The sequence below is a fragment of the Mizuhopecten yessoensis genome, unplaced genomic scaffold (genome assembly GCF_002113885.1).
Source record: "Mizuhopecten yessoensis strain PY_sf001 unplaced genomic scaffold, ASM211388v2 scaffold11133, whole genome shotgun sequence".
NCBI classification, from domain to species: Eukaryota; Metazoa; Mollusca; class Bivalvia; order Pectinida; family Pectinidae; genus Mizuhopecten; species Mizuhopecten yessoensis.
The window spans coordinates 1,291,614-1,315,105 of record NW_018408896.1 but is presented as its reverse complement, the minus strand read 5'-3'; the positions used below and the strand labels follow the sequence as shown (position 1 = coordinate 1,315,105).

At 36.0% G+C, this 23,492-nt stretch overlaps 2 protein-coding genes across 2 annotated transcripts in view; one reads left to right on the top strand and one right to left on the bottom strand.

Moving 5' to 3' along the window:
- The window catches only part of LOC110466400 (protein FAM184A-like), a 29,326-nt gene extending 9,631 nt beyond the window's left edge, over positions 1–19,695 (bottom strand). Inside the window, exons 1-9 of the mRNA XM_021522852.1 lie at positions 19,551–19,695; positions 15,884–16,756; positions 15,261–15,381; positions 13,109–13,290; positions 12,649–12,855; positions 11,789–11,911; positions 10,605–10,766; positions 1,725–1,846; positions 1,100–1,250 (exon numbers count right to left, since the gene is read on the bottom strand). Coding sequence (XP_021378527.1) covers positions 1,100–1,250; positions 1,725–1,846; positions 10,605–10,766; positions 11,789–11,911; positions 12,649–12,855; positions 13,109–13,290; positions 15,261–15,381; positions 15,884–16,756; positions 19,551–19,691 — 2,082 coding nt within the window. The 5' untranslated portion in view covers positions 19,692–19,695. The remainder of the gene's footprint in view (positions 1–1,099; positions 1,251–1,724; positions 1,847–10,604; positions 10,767–11,788; positions 11,912–12,648; positions 12,856–13,108; positions 13,291–15,260; positions 15,382–15,883; positions 16,757–19,550) is intronic.
- LOC110466401 lies at positions 3,443–5,902 on the top strand. Its single transcript, XM_021522853.1, has 2 exons — positions 3,443–3,985; positions 5,032–5,902. Exons 1-2 carry the CDS (start codon positions 3,621–3,623, stop codon positions 5,792–5,794), a joined length of 1,128 nt encoding a protein of 375 aa, XP_021378528.1. The 5' UTR covers positions 3,443–3,620; the 3' UTR covers positions 5,795–5,902.
- Positions 19,696–23,492: the final 3,797 nt, after the last annotated feature.

Genomic DNA, 23,492 nt, shown 5'->3' with positions numbered 1-23,492 from the left:
ACCGACATATGATGTAGTTTCACTATGATACATAACAAATGAATCCAACAAACAGTCGGTAACGAGGAGTTGTGCTTATAAAGATAATGGACAGATGGACAGACAGCCAGTGTGATTCTTACATACAACCCCAAAGCAAAGACGGGGGGTGTTTGTATATATAGCAAGAAGGCTGAGAACTATTTCAGTGAAGAGTGAGGTGGAGAGGTACAGCACCACACTATTACCTCATTGGGGCTGTAGTAGGTAAGCTAAAAACAGGCACATTACAAAATACTTCATCTTCAATATAATACGTCATGTCACAGACAGAAAATATAAAACAGGGAGGCTTCACTTATTGCGAGTATCTCCATCCTAACCCTGGGGGGAGGGGGTCTTAAAAGAGTCTGAGCTTACTTGCTGTCAAATTCTGTATATTTTCCTCCCCAACGTGTTTTGTATTTACACCTCAGTTTTAATATATCATTTTAAACATGCATGTCTTTGCTACAACCTTTGTTAACAGGTTATTTACATTTTGGTTTATTATTTACATATGTTTATCACATACACCTTTAAAACATCTTTATTTTTCCAGAAGAAGATAATTTTGGAAGAGTGTTTTTTTTACCATTTGTTAATTTCAGCCTTCAATGTACAACAGGAAGAAACTAATATGACCAAGAATCCAACTTTTAAGTAATATGACCTCAACTTAAGTTTTGAATACTGTAATTAACCGAATAATTTAAGTGCCCTAGGTGCTTTTGCCACAGGGGACAATTACACTGACAGCAGAAACTATTAAAAGTATTTTTTTTGTTAAAAGTGTGATACTTTAAGGAAGGGTGGTAAATAATATTGTGAAGGGAATGCGGCATTCAGACCAGAAAATGGGTGGGTGCTGCTTGCACCTGATAGGGTGCTCATTATGTCTTATATATACAGTACTTTAATAAAAAATAATCTCTAAGTCAAAACTACTTAAAAACAAAATTTAATACAGAACTATCATTATATCCTTTTCATGAATCCTGAAATAGAATTTTTTCAGAAAGCCGTCCTAAAGAAGACTTTGACCCAGGCCAGCTCCAGATAACACTAGTGTATTTAGTACCTGACTATGGAGTTCCTGGACTTTGTTCTCCCAGCCTCTTCGCGCCGCCACCACCTCCTCATCCTTCAGCCGTGCTAATTGCTGGAGAGCTGCCTTTTTCTCCTCGTCTTTCTGCTGGGTCAGGTCCAGCTTCAGCCGTGCACACTCCTTCCTGTCAACGAGAAAAATAAGTAGGGCATTTATTTCATCGGTAAGTTTTACTTTCCATTTGTTAAATACTTACTGACAGCTTCCAAATAAAACTCTACTGCTAACATATATACAGGGATGTACAATATCACTAGCCCAACATCCAGGGTTAGTCGATATGATGTCAGGGCCAGCAAAAAAAATTGATACATGTATTTACTTTGAAAATACAGGGTGGGCCAGTAAAGCATAAAGTACTAAAAATTGTTGAATTGTATACTTATTCCTGTATATCTATATTGATATTTCTCTTTGACAATGGAAATTGAATCTCCTAACACCTCTCAGTGAGTGGTAAAATTTCATTTCATTTCGTCTATTTTTGAACTAACAGTGGTCATTGCAGGAACAAATTGAACATATACACTTGATCCTGCATTACTGTTCTTGTTCAAGCTGGTGCCCATTGAAACTATGGCAGCTGTTTGTTTCTCACCTGAGATTATCTGACCACTTTGATTCCAGGTCTTTGGCCAATTGGTCAAGTTTTGTCTTCAGTTCTTGTTGTGCCTCTTCAAGCTTCCTTTCATGCAGTTTCTTGAGTTTTTCTAGTTCAGCCTACGGAAAAAACCAGAACACAACTTTAACCTTCAGATATTACCTGAAATGGGTACAGAAGAGGAGGAGAGTTCTATACGGAACAGCTCATTATAAGATACCTGTTCCACACCAGATTTTAATGACATTAATTTGGCTTTGATAAGATGTGAAAAATGAATAAATAAATAAATAAAAGAGACTGATAGGTTAGTCAGTAAATGGCTTTACAACAGTAAAGTCAAATAATACTGATTGAAAACTAAGAGTGGAGGTTTATTGTTGAAACAAAAGATTCAATTAATTGTATCGCTAACTGCTAGAAGTGTCCCTCCAGATAAGTCTAAAAGTATGTAAGCTGATCAAGAAGGAGCTCTGCTCAATGACCTGTATGTTATATAATTTTATAGTATTTAATATCAAAACCCAAATCCTTACATGTACATCTGGATTTGAAGATCAAGGGCTAACATAGAAATTCTGTGTATGAAATATTTAACATTAAATCAAGTGTCAACTGTCTCAAAAGTGGAGTACCTGAAGTATACACTTAAAGTATACAGTACTTTGATATTGTCAAGAAGATCAAGTGTGAAACACTCAGTTACTTAGATATGAAGACAAATATTTTCATCTAGAATATGATGACAAACCAAATGTAACGATGCTCACAACTTCCTGATTGAGATCAAATTTCTAAAAATGCTCTCAAGAAATTTTAAGATCATAAAGTGGAGGAAAGTTCAACCACTTGATATCACTTAAACCGCACTCAATGGTCAATCAGAACAAAGTGAAGTAAGGTTAAATTACATATACCCCCATCCACCTGTGCCTTGTCATGACCTTATTTTTCTACAAAACTGTCATCACTGTCTAACCATGATATGTTATGATTTGGACAAGTGTTGTAAGGATTTGACCTTTGACCCTTTCCATATCTTTTAGATACATTTTGTATGGACCTTATTAATCTGTTATGCAACACTCCATCTGATTATGATAAATACCCCTAGAAAGATTTATTAGTAAACATAAAAGTTTTCAGAGGTTACAAACTGTAAGTGCATTACACAGATTTGACATTTGAACCCATGCCCTTTAGGTCACAGACTTGAAAGTGTTACACATAATGATACAATTTTGATGTTATAACAAATGGTTCAGCCATTTAGAACATACATGTATGTGATATTAGCCTAGAGCTTTACAATGTGACCTTTTACCTTTTGCCAAGACCTTGAACTTTCAGGTATATACCTGGCATTATTACAAATTACAGGATTAATAAGCATGCATAAAATTTACAGGTGATTTTATAATCTTCAATAAAATATGTGTACAGATACAAATGGATTTATATGGTATGGAGGAAATGTACACCCTGAACTATCATACTTACAGCACGTTTACCGTAACCATGATAGTTTAACTTAGCTGAACTAATAATACATCCTTGACTTGAAATTATAACTTCAATACCTTCAGTACTTGAATAACAGAGTGTGATGACCCCTATTAAGTGGAACTTCCTGATGTACTTTCACTATTTACATTCAACTCAAGGTATTTGAGAGCTTATAAGCAGAAATTAATGATGACACATTGGTTCCTTGAAATAGGAGGTATATGTATCTAAGTCGAGGCTTGTAACGGTCTGTTACTACCTAGCCCTCACACTGTATCAAACCGGCATTCAGACTCCCTGGTGTAAGTTTATATGAGAGACATTTTAGCACTGGGCCTCAGTACATTGGAGAAACTTTACTGAATATCACAACCTATTGTGATAACCATGAATTACACTTGGACCAAGGATTTGTGTGATCGCTTTTTGGACACTGATGGTCACTCCGAGCTCCGGCCGCAGACCCTGTTAGATACATTAGTGACCACTACGTCCACTGATACCTGCACAGTGACAACTCTAGTACTCTCCATCATCTTCTGTATTTGCGGAGTGGTGACAAATCTCATCAACATCCTGGCATTTACATGTAACTCTGAGGTCCAAGATGATAAAACATCTTTCCTGATGACAATTGTCGTCTCGGATTTACTCTTCCTGTTAAGCAACCTGCCTTATTTTATTCTCCAGACCGGATACATTCATCTGGACCAGTCACAGTATGCCCAGCTTGGCATTTACATTGGAATAAGGTTGGTAGTAGTCTGGTACATGCTGTCTTCATGTTTAGACACGTTGAAATAATGTTCTGGTTAAATTATTTACTCCATAAATACTGCATTATTTTAATGCTCCTTTGATACCATTGTGTCTAATAACAACAAATAACCCAACAAGTCCTATAAATGGTACTGACGCAACCATGCATTCTGCCGACTGAATTTCTTCCTCTATATACACTACACTATACTAAATACTAGTTTAGACCTAATCCTGTAATTAGGGCATTAAAAACTATATTAAGTCGGTCACACATATGCCAATATACGAATACAGATGTTTTAATATTAATATTTCTTTTCGATAAAAACAAACCTGTACACATATTTTGGGATAAAAGTTTATTTATATATAAGTTAGAAATTTGTATATGACAGTAACATGGTTTGTAATTGGTTACGGGCACAGAGCAGGAAATAAGTCTAGTACAATGACAAATTTGTGGTGAGAGGTACGAGAGGCTAGCAGGATCTGTGTTTACCACTGGATATATATAAACCACACCTAATTGGTAGAAGTTAATCTGATGTGTATTGTAGAAATTCTATAGACACTTCAGATTTCTCCCATAAAAACAGGAAATGAAACATTGCAAAATGAATTATGTACCATCTGAATCCAAACTCAATACTTAATTATAGTACATTAAGTGTACATGTGAACCTCTCGAAATCACTTGTTGCATAATTGTTAAGGACAATGGAAAAAATATATAAATCTAAAAATTATCCAACTTGATTATGCTTTCATTTTTTTCTGTACATCAATCTTGTGTATCCTAATATTTACTTGTTCATTATGTTTAATGGCGGTAAAAATGGCATCTAGATTATACGATTAATTGAATTGTAACATAAAAGATTTGAAATTTGAACTTCAGAAAATGGCTTTGAAGTGTTTAATTTCAAGTCCAACTTACCCAATTTTTCTAGTAAAATCTGAGAAAATAATAATTTATTTTCTATATTTAATAAAACTTAAGAAATCATTTCTCAATGAGGAATTTTTTCATTTCTAGGTATGCACTCAGCTTCATTCTGATATGTGCATCCTCCTGGATGCTGGTTGCCTTGGTTACCAAAAAGATCCTCTCCACACAGATTGAGGGTGACGACACTAGCATTAAGCCTCTGAGGGAATCTGACCAGGCTGCTGATGGTAAGGAACAGACAAAATTTCTGCTGAAATCCTCCTCCGTGTGTATTGTGGCCCTACCAGTTGTTGCAACATTTATCCATGGTGTCAAACTGTTTGAATACCAGATAGCAGGTGACAGTCCTGACGCTCCGTGGTTGATGAAGAAACGTCTAACAGGACTTGAATATGAGCTTTACACAGTCACTGTTAATGTTGCAGTGACCATGCTTGCTCCATACATGTTTCTGTTGTGCTCAACTGTTTATTATCTGGTGAAGGTCGTGACGGTCATGATGCGAAGGAAGGGTGAGAGGGAACCGATTCTGGACATCTGGCTACTGTGTCTGCTTGGAATCCTCCATCTTGTGTGTTACGGAGGATCACTTTACCAGCAAATGACTGTGTTATTCACAAAAGTCGTTCCAGTAGACAACTCATGTTCTGATAACATAAACACTACCCTCATCATTCTGAATGCATCAGTCAAAATCCTCCTGTTCAAACTCTTTACCTACCATTTCAAGCGGTATCAACTTCCTCTTAAGGATGTGTCCTATTTCCTAACGAAGCAAAACAAGGGTGATGTTGTACGGGGCTTGAACTACTCCTTCAGTAACCCAAGTTATGACAAGGAAAGGGACTGAAACTCACAGGTCTACTGACTTTACACGGTGTGACTTATGTATACTGTGTAGATACCTGAATATTAGACACCAAGTTACGACCAGGAAAGGGACTGAACCTCACAGGTCTACTGAATTTACCTGGTGTGACTTATGTATAATGTGTAGATACCTGAATACTAGACACCAAGTTACAACCAGTACAGGGACTGAAACTGACAGGCCTACTGACTTTTAATACACAGTGTGACTTACGTATGCCGTGTAGATCCCTGAATATTAGACACCCAGTTAAGACCAGGACAGGGACGGAAACTCACAGGCCTTCATGACTTTACACAGTGGGACTTACATATACTGTGTCGATACCTGAATATTAAACACCAAGTTATGACCAGAACAGGGACTGAAACTGACAGGCCTACTGACTATACACAATGTTACTTACATATACTGTGTCGATACCTGAATATTATACACCAAGTTATGACTAGGACAGGGACTGAAACTCACAGGTCTACTGAATTTACCTGGTGTGACTTATGTATACTGTGTAGATACCTGAATACTAGACACCAAGTTACCACCAAGAAAGGGACTTAAACTCACAGGCCTACTGACTTTTAATACACAGTGTGACTTACATATACTATGTAGATACCTGAATACTAGACACCAAGTTAAGACCAGGACAGGGACGGAAACTCACAGGCCTCCTGACTATACCCAGCGTGACTTACACATACTCTGTAGACTCCTGAATATTTTAGACACCAAGTTATGACCAGGACAGGGACTGAAACTCAAAGGCCTCCTGACTATACCCAGCGTGACTTACATATACTGTGTAGACTCCTGAATATTCTAGACACCAAGTTACAACCAGGACAGGGACTGAAACTCAAAGGCCTACTGACTATACACAATGTGACTTACATATACTGTGTAGATACCTGAATATTCTAGACACCAAGTTACCACCAGGACAGGGACTGAAACTCAAAGGCCTTATGACTATACACAATGTGACTTACATATACTATGTAGATACCTGAATATTAGACACCAAGATACGACCAGGAAAGGGACTGAAACTCAAAGGCCTACTGACTATACACAATGTGACTTACATACACTGTGTAGATACCTGAATATTAGACGCCAAGTTAAGACCAGGACAGGGACTGAAACTCACAGGCCTGCTGACTATACACAGTGTGACTTACATAGACTGTGTAGATACCTGAATATTAGACACGAAGTTACGACCAGGACAGGGACTGAAATTCACAGACCTACTGACTATACACAGCGCGACTTACATATACTGTGTAGACTCCTGAATACGACATTGACAAGGACTAGCACAGTCATCAAAGTGTATAAAATCAGGAATAACTGTTGAAATACCTGAATATTAGACACCGAGTTACGACCAGGACAGGGACTGAAGCTCACAGACCTACTGACTATACACAGCGCGACTTACATATACTGTGTAGACTCCTGAATACGACATTGACAAGGACTAGCACAGTCATCAAAGTGTATAAAATCAGGAATAACTGTTGAAATACCTGAATATTAGACACCGAGTTACGACCAGGACAGGGACTGAAACTCAAAGGGCTACTGACTATACACAGTGTGACTGACATATACTGTGTAGATACCTGAATCTTAGACACCAAGTTACGACCAGGACAGGGACTTAAACTCACAGGCCTCCTGACTATACTCAGTGTGACTTACGTATACTGTGTAAATACCTGAATATTAGACACCAAGTTCTGACCAGGACAGGGACGGAAACTCACAGGCCTCCTGACTATATCCACAGTGTGACTTACATATACTGTGGAGATACCTGAATATTAGACACCAAGGTATGACCAGGACAGGGACTGAAACTCAAAGGGCTACTGACTATACACAGTGTGACTGACATATACTGTGTAGATACCTGAATATTATAGACCAAGTTATGACCAGGACAGGGACGGAAACTCACAGGCCTCCTGACTATACACAGTTTGACTTACGTATACTGTGTAGATACCAGAATATTAGACACCAAGTTACCACCAGGACAGGGACTGAAACTCACAGTCCTACTGACTATACACAGTGTGACTTCCATATACTGTGTAGATACCTGAATATGAGACACCAAGTTAAGACCAGGACAGGGACTGGTCTTAACTTGGTGTCTAATATTCAGGTATTTACACAGTATACGTAAGTCACACTGTGTATATAGTCAGTAGGCCTGTGAGTTTAAGTCCCTGTCCTGGTCGTAACTTGGTGTCTATTATTCAGGTATCTACACAGTATATGGAAGTCACACTGTGTATAGTCAGTAGGACTGTGAGTTTCAGTCCCTGTCCTGGGCGTAACTTGGTGTCGAATATTCGGGTATCTACACAGTATATGTAAGTCACTCTGTGTATATAGGCAGTAGGCCTGTGAGTTTCAGTCCCAGTCCTGGTCATAACTTGGTGTCTAATATTCAGGTATCTTCACAGTATATGTAAGTCACCCTGTGTATATAGTCAGTAGGCCTGTGAGTTTCGGTCCCTATCCTGGTCTTAACTTGGTGTCTTATATTCAGGTATCTACACAGTATATATAAGTCACACTGTGTATATAGTCAGGAGGCCTGTGAGTTTCCGTCCCTGTCCTGGTCATAACTTGGTCTATAATATTCAGGTATCTACACAGTATACGTCAGTCACACTGTGTATAGTCAGGAGGCCTTTGAGTTTCAGTCCCTGTCCTGGAGGTAACTTGGTGTCTAGAATATTCAGGAGTCTACACAGTATATGTAAGTCACACTGTATATAGTCAGTAGGCCTGTGAGTTTAAGTCCCTGTCCTGGTCGTAACTTGGTGAGGCCTGTGAGTTTCAGTCCCTGTCCTGGTGGCAACTTGGCGTCTAGAATATTCAGGTATCTACACAGTATACGTCAGTCACACTGTATATAGTCAGGAGGCCTGTGAGTTTCAGTCCCTGTCCTGGGCGTAACTTGGTGTCTAATATTCTCAGGTATCTACACAGTATATGTAAGGCACACTGTGTATAGTCAGAAGGCCTTTGAGTTTCAGTCCCTGTCCTGGGGGTAACTTGGTGTCTAATATTCAGGTATCTTCACAGTATATGTAAGTCACTCTGTGTATATAGGCAGTAGGCCTGTGAGTTTCAGTCCCAGTCCTACTGACTATATACACAGTGTGACTTACGTATACTGTGTAAATACCTGAATATTAGACACCAAGTTTTCACCAGGACAGGGACTGAAACTCAAAGGGCTACTGACTATACACAGTGTGACTGACATATACTGTGTAGATACCTGAATCTTAGACACCAAGTTACGACCAGGACAGGGGCTGAAACTCACAGACCTACTGACTATACACAGCGCGACTTACATATACTGTGTAGACTCCTGAATATTCTAGACACCAAGTTACCACCAGGACAGGGGCTGAAACTCAAAGGCCTACTGACTATACACAATGTGACTTACATACACTGTGTAGATACCTGAATATTAGACACCAAGTTAAGACCAGGATAGGGACTGAAACTCACAGGCCTACTGACTTTACACATTGTGACTTACATATACTGTGTAGATACCTGAATATTAGACACCAAGTTAAGACCAGGACAGGGACTGAAACTCACAGGCCTACTGACTATATACACAGTGTGACTTACATATACTGTGAAGATACCTGAATATTAGACACCAAGTTACGACCAGGAAAGGGACTGAAACTCACAGGCCTACTGACTTTACACAGTGTGACTTATGTATACTGTGTAGATACCTGAATATTAGACACCAAGTTACCACCAGGACAGGTACTGAAACTCACAGGCCTACTGACTTTACACAGTGTGACTTACATATACTGTGTAGATACCTGAATATTAGACACCAAGTTACGACCAGGACAGGGACTGAAACTCACAGACCTACTGACTATACACAGCGCGACTTACATATACTGTGTAGACTCCTGAATACGACATTGACAAGGACTAGCACAGTCATCAAAGTGTATAAAATCAGGAATAACTGTTGAAATAACTGGAACTTCTCTATTCAAGAAAGTTACAATTCTTAGATACAAGTTCTGTGAGTGTAAACAAGAGTCATAGCAACAATTTTGCTGATATAAGACGAATTTGGCAAAACAGTGTCTGTTCATCACTTCTTGCTATCAAAGTTTCACATAAAATCATACTTGGAAATACTAATTGTAATATGTGTGTCTAAATGTGAGTTCTTTGTACATCAAAGTCTATAACTGGAAACAACATTTCAAATAGCTGAGTAAAATAAAAAAAATATTGTATGCAGGTGTTCCTTTTATATTGTTATCAGACCCTCGCACACATGAAACATACATGTATGTACAAAATAGTATGTTATTTGCTTCTTATCAAACATCTTACTAAATTTACTTATATTTTTTTTATATTTCCTGTGTTTATGGAATTTTAACATGAAGATTTGGTTTGTTTTACCTCCTATTGACATGTTCAGCCAGGTTTTGGTGATCGAGGAAAGTTCCAGGAAAAAAAACACAGACCTACAGCCAGTAGCTGGCAACTGCCCCATATAGGTCTCGAAACCGTGACCCAGTGGTGGAGAGCTAGTTGTAGCAGAATGTCAAGACGCCTTAATCACTTGGCCACCATGGCTGAGTTTTGACTTACTGGTATTAAATTCATGTATCATTTAAACAAGACATATAGCACTAAAGTTTGTATGCTTGTTTTTTTAGGAATTGTTGATATCTTTCTACACCTGACTAACCTTGTAATTGGCAGCATTTGTCTTGTGAGTTTTGATTTCCTCTCGGGACTTCTCCAGATCAGACTGTAGTCGGGATGAGGCCTCCTTGAGGCTGTTGATTTTACCGGATGCTGTCCCCAGACCTGATTCACTGTCCTTTAGAATCTTCTCCAGGCGTCTCACCTGTAGCCATAGATATGATATTAAGAACTTTTGGAGTACACAAGTTAGTAGATAAATATACCTCTTTGTGACAAATATGGAGGTAAAGAACAACAAATTAATATGAACTTAAACTTATTTATGTACTTATTAACACTCAGTAATACATGACTGTTTTTTTAATTGAATTTTTAAAAAACTTTTTGTCATTACTAACAGTTCAAAATAACCAATCTAAAAGATATATAATAAATAATTATCCGTCCATTGGAATCTTGATTACCAAAAGGTTCCATTAATGGTTGTTCTTATAATATGCCAATTGATACATAAAGCATCCCTTTTAGGTAGAATATCATTAAGCCACTCTAAGGATATTTAGATTCTTTACAATTGATATATAAATACTTCAAACAACCTATTACATGGAATACAATCAATTAAAGATGAGAATTTCACATCAAATGCCTTACCAGGTGCTAACTACTGGTCCTATGCCACCTGTTTAATACATACACTGTATGTGGGCATGCCTTGATGTGTGCTAGAGATTATTACAACCAGTGATCTGTTTTGTGGTGGACTACGGCATTTATTTTTTAATAATGCTATCTCACCTCACAGCACAGATATTGTACAAAGTAGCACCCACCCAAGACCATTTTATACTACACCTGGATTATTGGAGTTGGGTAGGAGAAAAATGTTGCACACAATCCTCAGTTTTCTAAACGGATAACAGGAGAATCAACAACTTTTCCATTTACTGCCTTACTGAAATAGTCACTTGTAACAAATCCTGGGGGAAATGCTAGAAAGAATATCACAGTGTAACATATCAAAACAGCTAATGACTGTTTCTTTTTTAAACATTTGTTGAAGCCTTAGATTAGAATTTTGCACTAGGCCTTGCCCTGGCCAATATTGGATCCGATATTTAATGGTTCCACCACAACTTGTGTCTCGTTCAAACCATTTAAAAAACAACTACTGCCACTGTATGACACACTAAACAAAACAACCAGACAAGACAAGTGACAAACCTCCTCCTCTGAAGTAGCCAGTTTGTTGGTAAGGTCTGTATTCTTTTGGTCATACTCCCGTGTTACAGCATCGCTCTCCTCCTTCACGCTCCTCATAGCTTCTTCATGTTGCTTTACCAGTTTCTGTCAATAGACAAATTTTGATAGATTCGTTTAAAGAATTAATTGTATTTCACTGTAGTCTTGTAGATTGAGTACCAGGTAAGAGGACCGTTTATGTAAACAAGAGCTGTTGTAGAACAGCAATATTATTAGCTCGTCTATTGCCAACATTTGTGAATCTAACAAGCCATCACTTGTTGTGTTATTATTTTTTTATTTTTTTTCAAACCCATGTCAGTAACTTTTTTTTATTATTTAATTTGTTCACTTTCATAATAAGACTTGTCTTCTTTTTTTTAATATTTGATTCCCATGACCCCATCCCCTGTGGCCTGGCTCCTGGGGGTTATATCAAAAGTCATAAAGTGTTGTGCACTTCTCCATACATAAATGTACCATGTCTAAAAGTTTCAAGTTCCTACCTCAAACAGAGTAGAAAAAGTTATTTACCCCTTATCCCTCAAGTACCCCTATAGCTACCCCCACCCAATCACCATATTCTAAAATAATTTGCTTTAAAATGTAGAACTCATGATTATGTTTGATAAGATATGCTATAAGACTATATTAAAAACAAAAAAATGACCCCCATAACCCCAGCCTTTCTGGCCCCCCTTTTCCTATTTCTTCGAATAGACAAGCTAAAAATGACTTTTCATAATTATTTCACAAAAGTATAATTGCACTCAAAGACTGGCAATTTTTTTAAATAAGAGTTAACTCCCTTGCACTACTTAAAGTAGCAGAGTAAACCTTACCTGTTTAGTTTCATGCAGGAGAGTGTCTGCCTTTTCTTGCTGAGTTTTCAACACATCCTGGTGTGTTCTGTTGAGGTTCTGTTTCTCTGCTGCGTGTTTATCAGCCAGTTCTTTCTCTCTGACAGCCATTTTGTCTCGTAGATTCTGTAAATCTCGTTCGTATCTGGCCATCAAAGTCTGTTTCTCTAGTGACAAATCCTCCAATGACTGAAAAAACAAACACTTTTTTTACAATTTGATATCAAACATGGCTTCTTCAAAAAAATCCAAATGCATTTATGATGGGTTTTCTCAATATTTGTGAATCAGATAAGTTTGGAATATTCCTGTTTAAAAACCACTCCTCCAGTTTGAAGAATCAAAATCATAGGAATACCTGCATGGTTATCACAGTCATAGGGACCTTAAATAACTTAAAAAATAACTAAACAGGGTAAAAAAAAGGAACCAAAATACCGACCTTCTGTAGTGAAAGAAGTTGGGAGTTCTGTTCTTTAGTAAGGGAGTTTTTCTCTGTCTCAACATTTTTCCATTGTGACTCAAGCCATGCCAATTTGTCTTTTAGTTTCTGGATCTCGACGGCCTGTTCCTGTATAGTGGACTGCTGCTGTATTTTTGTCACCTCCAACTCACCAATTAAACCTGCAATGTCCTCTTATAATTAGATACTAGTCCAACCAGCAATCAAACTACAATTATCCTTACTGAAAAGTTGTCTATAGGCTATTCAATTTCAAATGCTAAAAACAATTCTTGGAAAGAATAACTTTTAAATTTAATTTCAAGCATGATTTAACATTTAAGAAGTTTGTATTTAACGAAATATTCTACAGAATCATTAGACACATTCTTGTTTCCTAATACACAGATTTTGTCATAGCCCTAATATCTCTCCAGAAAATTCAAGATAAAATTAACTTATTTTCAACTTGGAAAAAATATACATTTAAAAACTGTTGACAGTATCATTTCCAATATAAACCAGCTACTAAAGTAGTTACTCAATTGTGTAAGGGAAGAATGACAGTCCAGACTTTGATTTTCTTGAGTGATTCGTTTGCATTTATATTGATTTTTTTAAACTGCAAATTATTGGATATAAATAAATACATGAGATCCCAGAGGGTTTTTGGTGCCCCGATCATTGTACATGCATGTGTCTCGTTAGTTCTACTGTATGAAAGTTTGACTGTTTGTAACCTGTTGGGTTGATGTCAGTGTCAACAGTAGCTATATATTACGTGGTAACTATTGGAAAACAGCTTGAAGCTCAAAATGAAATTTGTGAAACGAGGGTATAGCCTTTTTAACTTATAAAAAATAGTGATAATAAACTTCAATGGTCAAATTCAAGATGTCCGCCTGGTTATATATTACCATATCTTCTTTCGATAAAGCTAAAAATGAGACATACCGGTATTTTGCAACTATGATCCAAAACGTGCCCAGAGAGAAACTTCAAGAAAAACTCCCTTGAGTACTTCCTGAGAGATCTTATAAATTGATGACAAATTTGAAGTGTCAAATTTTAAGATGGCCAAGATTCTAAGAAGACCTGCATCTTATTCATGCACATCCTATTGCGCAAAAGGAACCTATTTGTGAAATTTGAGAAAGATCCATCTAGGACTTTTTGAGATATCTTTAGCAATAACATACTTTTAAGTGTCAGAATCAAAGATGGCTGCAGGCAGCCATATGTTATTGTTATGATCAGTCTCAGAATTAAACATCTACAACTAAGGAACAAGGGAAACCTTCATTCTTGCAATTTAAGAAAGATTCATCAGATACTTCCTGAGAAATAATGAAACATAAATCTTAAGTTCTTAACTATTTAAATCAAAGAAGCTAGGCAACCAGGTGGCCATCTTTAGTTCTTCTGGTTAGTCTCAAAATTGACTCATTCATCCCTGATGAAGACAAAATTGACTCATTCACCCCTGAAGACAAAATTGACTCATTCACTACTGAAGACAATTTGAACTCTTCTGATTCATCATAAAATATCAGGGGTGAATGAGTTAAAGAGATTCAGCAGAGGACCAAAACACCTACAAGTAAGGAACTTGAGAAAGATCAATCCAGTAGCTCTTGAGAAATGGTGATATTAAACTTTAACAAACTCGAAGAAGGCCGCCTGGCAACCATCTTGTTCTTCCTATCAGTCACAAAATCAACCATGCACAACTAAGAATCAAGAAAACCAATGTATGAAATTTGAGAAAGATCCTTTCAGTTAACTTTCTGAGAAATAGTGATAACAATATTTGACTTTCCAAATCCAAGATTACGAGGCAGATATCTTTTTCTTGTTGATCAGTCTCAAAACCTCATAACCAAAAACCGAGGGAAAGTTATGCATGTATGTATTATGTATATGAAAATAGAGAAAGATCCCTCTAGAACTAGTTGACAAGTAGTAATCAATAATTGTTTAAGGATGATGATGACCCTAACAGACAAAAAGCCATCTGCATCTGATGTTGGTGGACTAAATCAAAATCTCCAAATTCATAAGAAGTAAAACCTTTTGATTATAACAGAGCACAAAAGTACAAGTTCTACTGTGAGTAAATGAATATGTGCTACAAAACACTAACTAAACCTACTAGACTTCGTGCGAAGATCTTCCGCTTGCTCCCTGCAACGTTCCTTGTGCGTCGTCAATTCAGATTCAATTTCCTTTAATCTTGTTAAAGCACTTGATGCCTCCTTTTTGGCTTCCTCTAACTGTAGAGCAAAAAAATGTTAAGAAAATTGATAATTACTTCCATTTTACGAATTATGTGACACATTCAATGATAGAAACTTAACCTATATTTTGCAAAATTAATCAACTGTCAGTGATCCTTTCCATGAAATCAGATACCGTAGTTGTTTTGGAACTATTTTTTTGTCCATTATCTGGAGAAATGCTGGGTTCTGAAAAAGCAAGTGTTGAAATGAATCTTTGTTATAAATATTATAACCATACATGTAGATCTTTCTTAACATCTCCTGTTAGTACGGTACATTAATGGCCTATAACAACATTCTGAGATTGGGATCACCAAAAGTGTCATGCCATGATGGAAGACACCACCAAAACGAAGATATTAAAGTATGCAATCTTAGGAGACCAAACTATTACAGGATTTTCTAGAAGAATGTTCAATATTGTGGTTCCAATTCCACATAAAAAAAAATGGTCATTTACCACCTGTTATATCCAAGAAATACTAATACTTCTTACCATTTTCTGTAGACTGCCAGCACTAGACTCATGACCATCTAGTGCCATCTTTAACTTCTCCATTTCTGACTTGTATTTCTCTACCTCATCTTCACTTATAGACAATTGGTTGACTAGACTTTCTATTTGCTTTTTCAATTCTCTTTCTTGGGCAGCAAAATCTTTTCTCATTTTTTCCTGTTCCTCCAAAAGCATTTTGCTGGAATTTTCACTTGAGGAATGTTGGGACTGTCGCAAAGCAGCAAGTTCTTTTTCATAAAATGCCTGAGCTTTTGATAGCTTTGCTTCATATTCTTCTGCACTTTTTGCTTTTTCCACACTCAAATTTTCTAACTGTGTCTTAAGTTCTTCAATCTGTCCTTTGAATTTGTCTTCAACTTTATTACATTCGTTTAACCAGTCTGAGTTTTGTGTACGTTGAAATGTACGAAGCTCGTCCATTTCTGTTTGGTGAGCTTTTTTCATGTCTGACAGAGCCTGTTCTTTTTCAGAATCCACATTTTTCTTCCATTCTTCAAACTGTTCCAACTGTTTTTCAAAGTTTTTCTTGGCAGTCAACACTTCTTGTGATAATGTGAGAATCTTTTGAGAGTGGTCCATTTTTACCTGACATTCACGTTCCTCAGCATGCTGCTTAAACGTTTCAAATCTATGCAGAGCTTCGTGTTTATATCTTTCGTGGTTAGCTACGGTGGTTTCCAACGAAGCAATCTTCTGTCTATAGTCATTTTCTTCATCCATTTTTCTTTTGAACACACTGATCTTGTCTTTTGTCTCTGACAGAAGTTTTTGCATCTCTTCCTCATGCTGTTCTTTGAGGTTATGCAAAACTGCATCGTGTTCATCGTTTTTTGTGTTGAGTGCATAAATAACCTGCAAAACATGAACAATTATAGTAATCTATCACATGGATAACTTGCAATATGTCTAAGGAAATAACAGCAAAACCTTGTTACACTGACTTCATTTGTACAGAAACTTTTGCCAAATAAAAGGATACATAACAGTTTGTTAGCAAAAAAATCATCCCACAGAATAAAAAGCAATTTAAAGCATCCTTCTTCTTCTTTGGGTGAAAGGTGCCGTCAATCTTGAAAATTGTCAACAAAAGGTTTGGTGGACTGAATGTATGAAAATGCATACATGTATGTACAGTGATTTGTTATTTTATTAGTTTTATATATATATAGAAGTCAAACTAAAGAGAGTAAAAATGTGTCTACAATGTATGTGTTTATGATGCAGATTTGACTCAAAGACTGCATGTGTGGGGGATACTGCTGCTACTGGTAGGAGGTTCCATTAATTGTGTGGTGTTGTGTATTTTTTCTTTATTGTAAATATCTTTTATAGCTGTCAACCCTCCCTCATTAGGAGGGAAACTCCCTCATTTTGACCAAAATTTACCAATCTCCCTCGAAAGTCCCTTATTCAAATCCAAAGGACTTGGGGCGTTCTCCTGGTTACTGCAGGGTGTGTGTAATGATCATAACAGGTGTGTCTGAATCAAATGAATGATTTTTGGAGTTATTTGATACCTTTCTTTAGGGAAAGATAAAATTGAGCAAAGCCGTTTCGGAAGCATTTTACACACTTTCTCCCTCATTGGAAATGTGGAATGAGGATGATCTCCCTCCTTGGGGGTTTCAGAGGTATTATTTTGTAGAATAGTATATATACAATGTAAGTTTGGTAGCATAGTTTGCAGTCTGCATGCTTTTAGTGAAGGCCGGCCTTGAGTATCCATCATGTCTTGTACCGAGCTTGTATTGTGCTGTTTGTTTTGTACATATTGTCCTGCTTTACATTGTACATATAACTTTTGACCAACTTTCCCTTGAGAAGAATGAATTAGTGTTCCCATTGATACCACACCAAAATTTTGACACTGCATTTTTCAACTAGATGGTTAAATATAATCTGTCATAATGGTAAGATAAAATATATCCAAAATGAAATTGATCCCATTTAATCTGTTTCTTGATTTGAGATGGGAACGGGTTGTTTGGCCCTAAATCCTGTTCGCCCAGAGTCATTTCGTGCTAGGTCGTTTCGCCCTAAAAACGATTTTTTAGAGCGAAACTTTTTAAAAGCCTGATTACTCTAGTTTGGCTTGTACAGTCGTAGAAGTGATATAAGTGGGCCGTGCAGGACAATAGTCGACAGTAGTTGGTATCATGGATGGTCAGCTCCCCTCTTCTGGTTACACTATTTATCATATGTTTATTAATAATAACACCCTTTTTGTATGTGTAATAAGTCTAAAATTTCCACTAAGCTGATATCAGCCCGGGTGATATATCACACCGGCTTGGAGTGATCACATGTACACCCCCTGAAAGTGATATCACACCCCCTAGAAAAGTGATATCTCACCCCCTAGAAAAGTGATAAGTGATATCACACCCCCTAGAAAAGTGATATCACACCCCCTAGAAAAGTGATATCACACCCCCTAGAAAAGTGATATCACACCCCCTAGAAAAGTGATATCACACCCCCTCCCAAATTTCTGGATTTTGCTGCTTCCGCTTATTGCTGTCTACTTTTAATGTAAACAAACAAATTGTTGACATGGAATAACTGCGGTTTCATGAAAAATAATTTAAAGATTGATTTACAAAGCCCCACCCAAATTTCAATAACCATATCATTTTGTAGGAATTTGGGAATTTCTAAATATTGACTTTTTACGTATAATTGTTACTGTTTTGTTTATATACATCATTGTTTTTGTGTGTGTTTTGTTTATTTTAAAGGAAAAAAACATGATAAAAAGTTTATGATATGACCATTTTGATATCACATCCCCCAATCAACCCTCGAGTCCTAATATCAGGACTCTCGGGTTGATATGGGGTGTGATATCAAAATGGTCATATAATAATCTCCATATATACGTACAATTGCACAATATATTTTGTATATTGTTAGTGAAACATGACAATAGTAAGATTTTTTTTATCATTAACAACATCTAACAAGATAGAATAACTAAAAAGAAATAAAATTGGAACGAAACAACTTGGGGCAAACTGGATTTAGGGCGAAATAACCATTTGGGAAATTGTGAACAAATCGTCTTACACAGATTTGTAAAATTCTTCAAAATAGCATACTTGCCAACTCTCCCTATTTAGGAGGGAGAGTCCCAATTTATCCTTTTGGACCCATTTTGTTTAAATTGAGCATTTTGTACCAGTGAGTTTGTTAAACTATTCCTTTTTTCTAATTTGTAAGTTCTGATGATTTCATTTGAAAGAACAGCTCAAAAGATGTCATTTACAAGTGTTATTTTTCACTCATTTTATCTATGCTTTTTTTTCTGAGCATGCACAATCCCCCCCCCNCCACATGAGAATATATATTCATGCATATTCCCCCTGGAACTTTTATTTACGACAGGTGTAGGCCTAAACCAGTCACAAAATCCCTGAGCTAACACATGTTAGAGGTGTGACGATGGGCATTCCTACTTTGATATTTATTTAAACGAACCCAGTCCCTATCGTCCTATATTTACTGTTTTATTGTTGTCTTATTTTCCGTCATATTTACCATCTCTTGACATGTTACTACACAGTAACACACACACAAAACGTAAACACAGGGATATGTCGCCAAAGTAAAACCCGATAACAACACGTTATTTGGTAAAATTATGCACCTTTGTGAGCTGGGCAATTTTCTTTGACATCTTAAGATGCATGTCCTGTGAAACTTCCATGTCCTTTTGTGGATCTGCCGGTAACGTGCCATATTTCCCATTTTGATAGTAGTTAAACGACATTTTGGCACTTGCCGCCATGTTGGATTTTAGGAACTACTTCACGATAACAGAAAATAGTTCACAACTAATGTTTACAATGTTGTATAATTGTAGTTTATTTGTAAATTGAAAAGTCAAAAAAATATATCATAAGTATAAGATTGTGTGACAATTATAATATGTAGATTTTATTTTCAGTTTTGTATTTTATTATATGTATTTAAATATCCCTACACCTCCGTAGTCACGATTAGTTTATTTGTTGCTATGGACGAATTTTCCGAAGAGCTTCACCGGAATGTCTCTGGTTTCATCATTTCTAATGTACACAGCACACAATACACAAGGGTTCGACGCTCAGCAGGGACAGTTTTATTTTATTTTAAACCTATATACTTCATTGCAGACGTTTTCTTTCAAACCCTTTGGACAAACCATGGGGCTAAAAGTCGGGCGGTGAGCGATCAAGTTTTCCCCAAATCACCAAAAATCTCATCCAAAACGACCCATACGGTTTATGCAAACTTCAGAATAATGATATATAGTTAGGCTAATAATTTCCGGTAACCTTGTCTGTTAGAAAGCTGTAGCTGGTGAATGAATTGAAATAATTTAAATTTTAAATTTTTTAATTTTTCTAATGGAAGAACCGACTGTTTAAACAAAAATTCAGGCTGCAAAAGAACCACACTCTTTAAAACCGATAAAAAGCTGATTTGATACTCTCCTAAATCAAGTTTTCTAAATAAATCCCGGTAAATTGTCCAACGAATCCTAATCTGTCACGTTGTAATATATGTCTATCAATTAAGAGACGTAAGGGAGACCGGGGAAATCGACCCCGGGTTAAGTCAGGCCATCCCTGATATTTTTGGTCTGAGCAAATATTCACAACTTTGAGAATCTTAGCAGCTCTGTTGACTGGGCAGAACAGTGATTCACATAAAAAGATGGAGAGGAAAACTCAATTTAAAATACTTTTAAATTATTTAAAGAGAGAAAGTGACATTTGGGAGGGTAGAAGGAACCAAGCAACATATGGAAAGTCATGAGATTGGCGGGAAAACCTGACGTTGCAATTAAGCTGTATGATGTCCTAAATTAAATATTTACATTTGCTCTGCATCCTCCCATTGTAATGCATTGGGAAGGCAAATGTTGTTATGTGACTATAATAACATTTGTTATTGTAACGTCATCAATCTCTATTGTAACGTCATCAATTTCATTGTTGTCAACACTTATTTTGCTGTTAAAAAACTGTTCGAAATAACTAAATAAAGCAGAACTATTCCTTCAAAATGTAAATATAGATGATGAATATTTTAGCAAATATTGTTATGGTCCTATAATACACATTTCTATTGCTGACAAACTTACATGAAGCTCTAGATCTACCGGGCTTTATTAAGTTTGTCATCAATAGCAATGTGTGTTAAAGGATCATAACAACAATTGCTAAACATTCATTGCTTAAATGTTTACTGATTTAAGCAATGAATGTTTTAAAATGTGTGTTATAGGACCATAAAAATATTTACTAAACAATCCATTATTTATATTTACATTTTGATATAGTTATTATTATTTATTTCGAACAGTTTTTGAGCCGCAAATAAAGTGTTGACAACTATGAAATTGATGACATCACAAAAGAGATTGATGACGATACAATAGCAAATGTTGTTATAGTCTCATAACAACATTTGCCTTCGCGATGCATTACAATGGAAGGATGCAGAGCAAATGCAGATACGTCAGCTCAATACGGTTTGAACAAATTCTGATAAGAGCATGGACATTTGTCATCAATAGCTGAGGTGAAAAACATAAATTATACATAAATTTCCAATAAGAGTAATTAGTGTTCACAACATTAGTTTGATAATTAATGATCAGAAAGTATATTCAGTTCATGTATTTAACTACGGGTGGATACAAAAATCCCCCACCCTGAGAATTTTCTTTAAAAATCATGTATTTTCACCACTTTCCTTAATTTTTCCCAACATGGAACCCCCCCCCCCAGGAAATTTGGAACCCCCCCCCCCAGATAGGTGTCTGGATCCGCCACTGGTTCTGTGACAAAATGAATTCTTTCTCGTGTTTAGGCGCGTTCTATCCTTGTATAGTTGACCCCTTGTAACAGTATTAATTTGTTCTTCTTTTGTGACATGAACTTGGACACTTCGAGATTATATTTTCCTGTCATTATTTAAAAAAGAAGGTCTATCATGTCTCCCCTGACGCGTCTGTTAGCCAATGTTGGGAGCTGCAATAGCTCAAGTCTCTCTGGGTAGGACAGGTCTAGCTCGATCTGTCATACCCGGTATCAATTCAGTGGCTCTTCTCTGGATGTTTTCAATGGCTTCTATATGTTTTATCAGGTGCGGGCTCCAAACTTGGTTGGCATATTCAAGATGAGGTCTAACGAGCCCTTTGTACAGAGCTTTGAGTGTATTATGATCCATATATTCCATACATGTAGTTCTCCTAATTACACCCATAATCGAATTCGCTTTATTGATTTTTCAGATATATGTACATCAAATGTCAGTTTGTTATCAATTGTTACACCTATATCTTTTTCGTTGGCGGTAAACGGAAGTTCCTTACCATCTAGATCTTCTAGGTTGTATGTGAAGGTAATGCTATTGGTCTTTCCTATTCTCATGGCTTTGCAATTGTCCGGATGGAAGTGGAGTAGCTACTTGTTACTCCACTCATCGTTGTATCGTTGTATAACTGTTGTACTAACAAAAAGTTATCCATAAACTACATATATACACGCATATAATTATATACACTACATATATACACTACATATATACACTACATATATATACACTACATATATATACACTACATATATACACTACATATATATACACTACATATATACACTACATATATATACACTACATATATACACTACATATATATACTACATTTATACACTACATGTATACACTACATATATATACACTACATATATATACACTACATATATATACACTACATTTATACACTACATATATACACTACATATATACACTACATATATATACACTACATTTATACACTACATATATACACTACATATATACACTACATATATATACACTACATTTATACACTACATATATACACTACATATATACACTACATATATACACTACATTTATATACGCTACATATATACACTACATTTATACACTACATGTATACACTACATATATATACACTACATATATACACTACATTTATACACTACATGTATGCACTACATATATATACACATATATATACACTACATATATATACTACATATATACACTACATATATATACACTACATATATACACTACATATATACACTACATATATATATATACACTACATATATACACTACATATATACACTACATATATATATATACACTACATATATACACTACATATATACACTACATATATATACACTACATATATACACTACATATATACACTACATATATATACACTACATATATATACACTACATATATACACTACATATATACACTACATTATATATACACTTCATATATACACTACATACATGTATATACACTACATATATACACTACATACATGTATATACACTACATATATACACTACATATATATACACTACATATATATACACATATATACACTACATATATATACACTACATATATATACACTACATATATACACTACATACAAAAGTGTACATGTATATACACTACATATATACACTACATACATGTATATACACTACATATATACACTACATATATACACTACATATATACA

What these genes read in the sequence shown, in the direction of transcription:
- LOC110466401 (XM_021522853.1), top strand. Translation starts at nt 3,621, where the DNA reads ATGAATTACACTTGGACCAAGGATTTGTGTGATCGCTTTTTGGACACT. An exon ending in GGCATTTACATTGGAATAAG is followed by an intron (nt 3,986 to 5,031) that starts GTTGGTAGTAGT and finishes TTTCATTTCTAG; the next exon opens with GTATGCACTCAGCTTCATTC.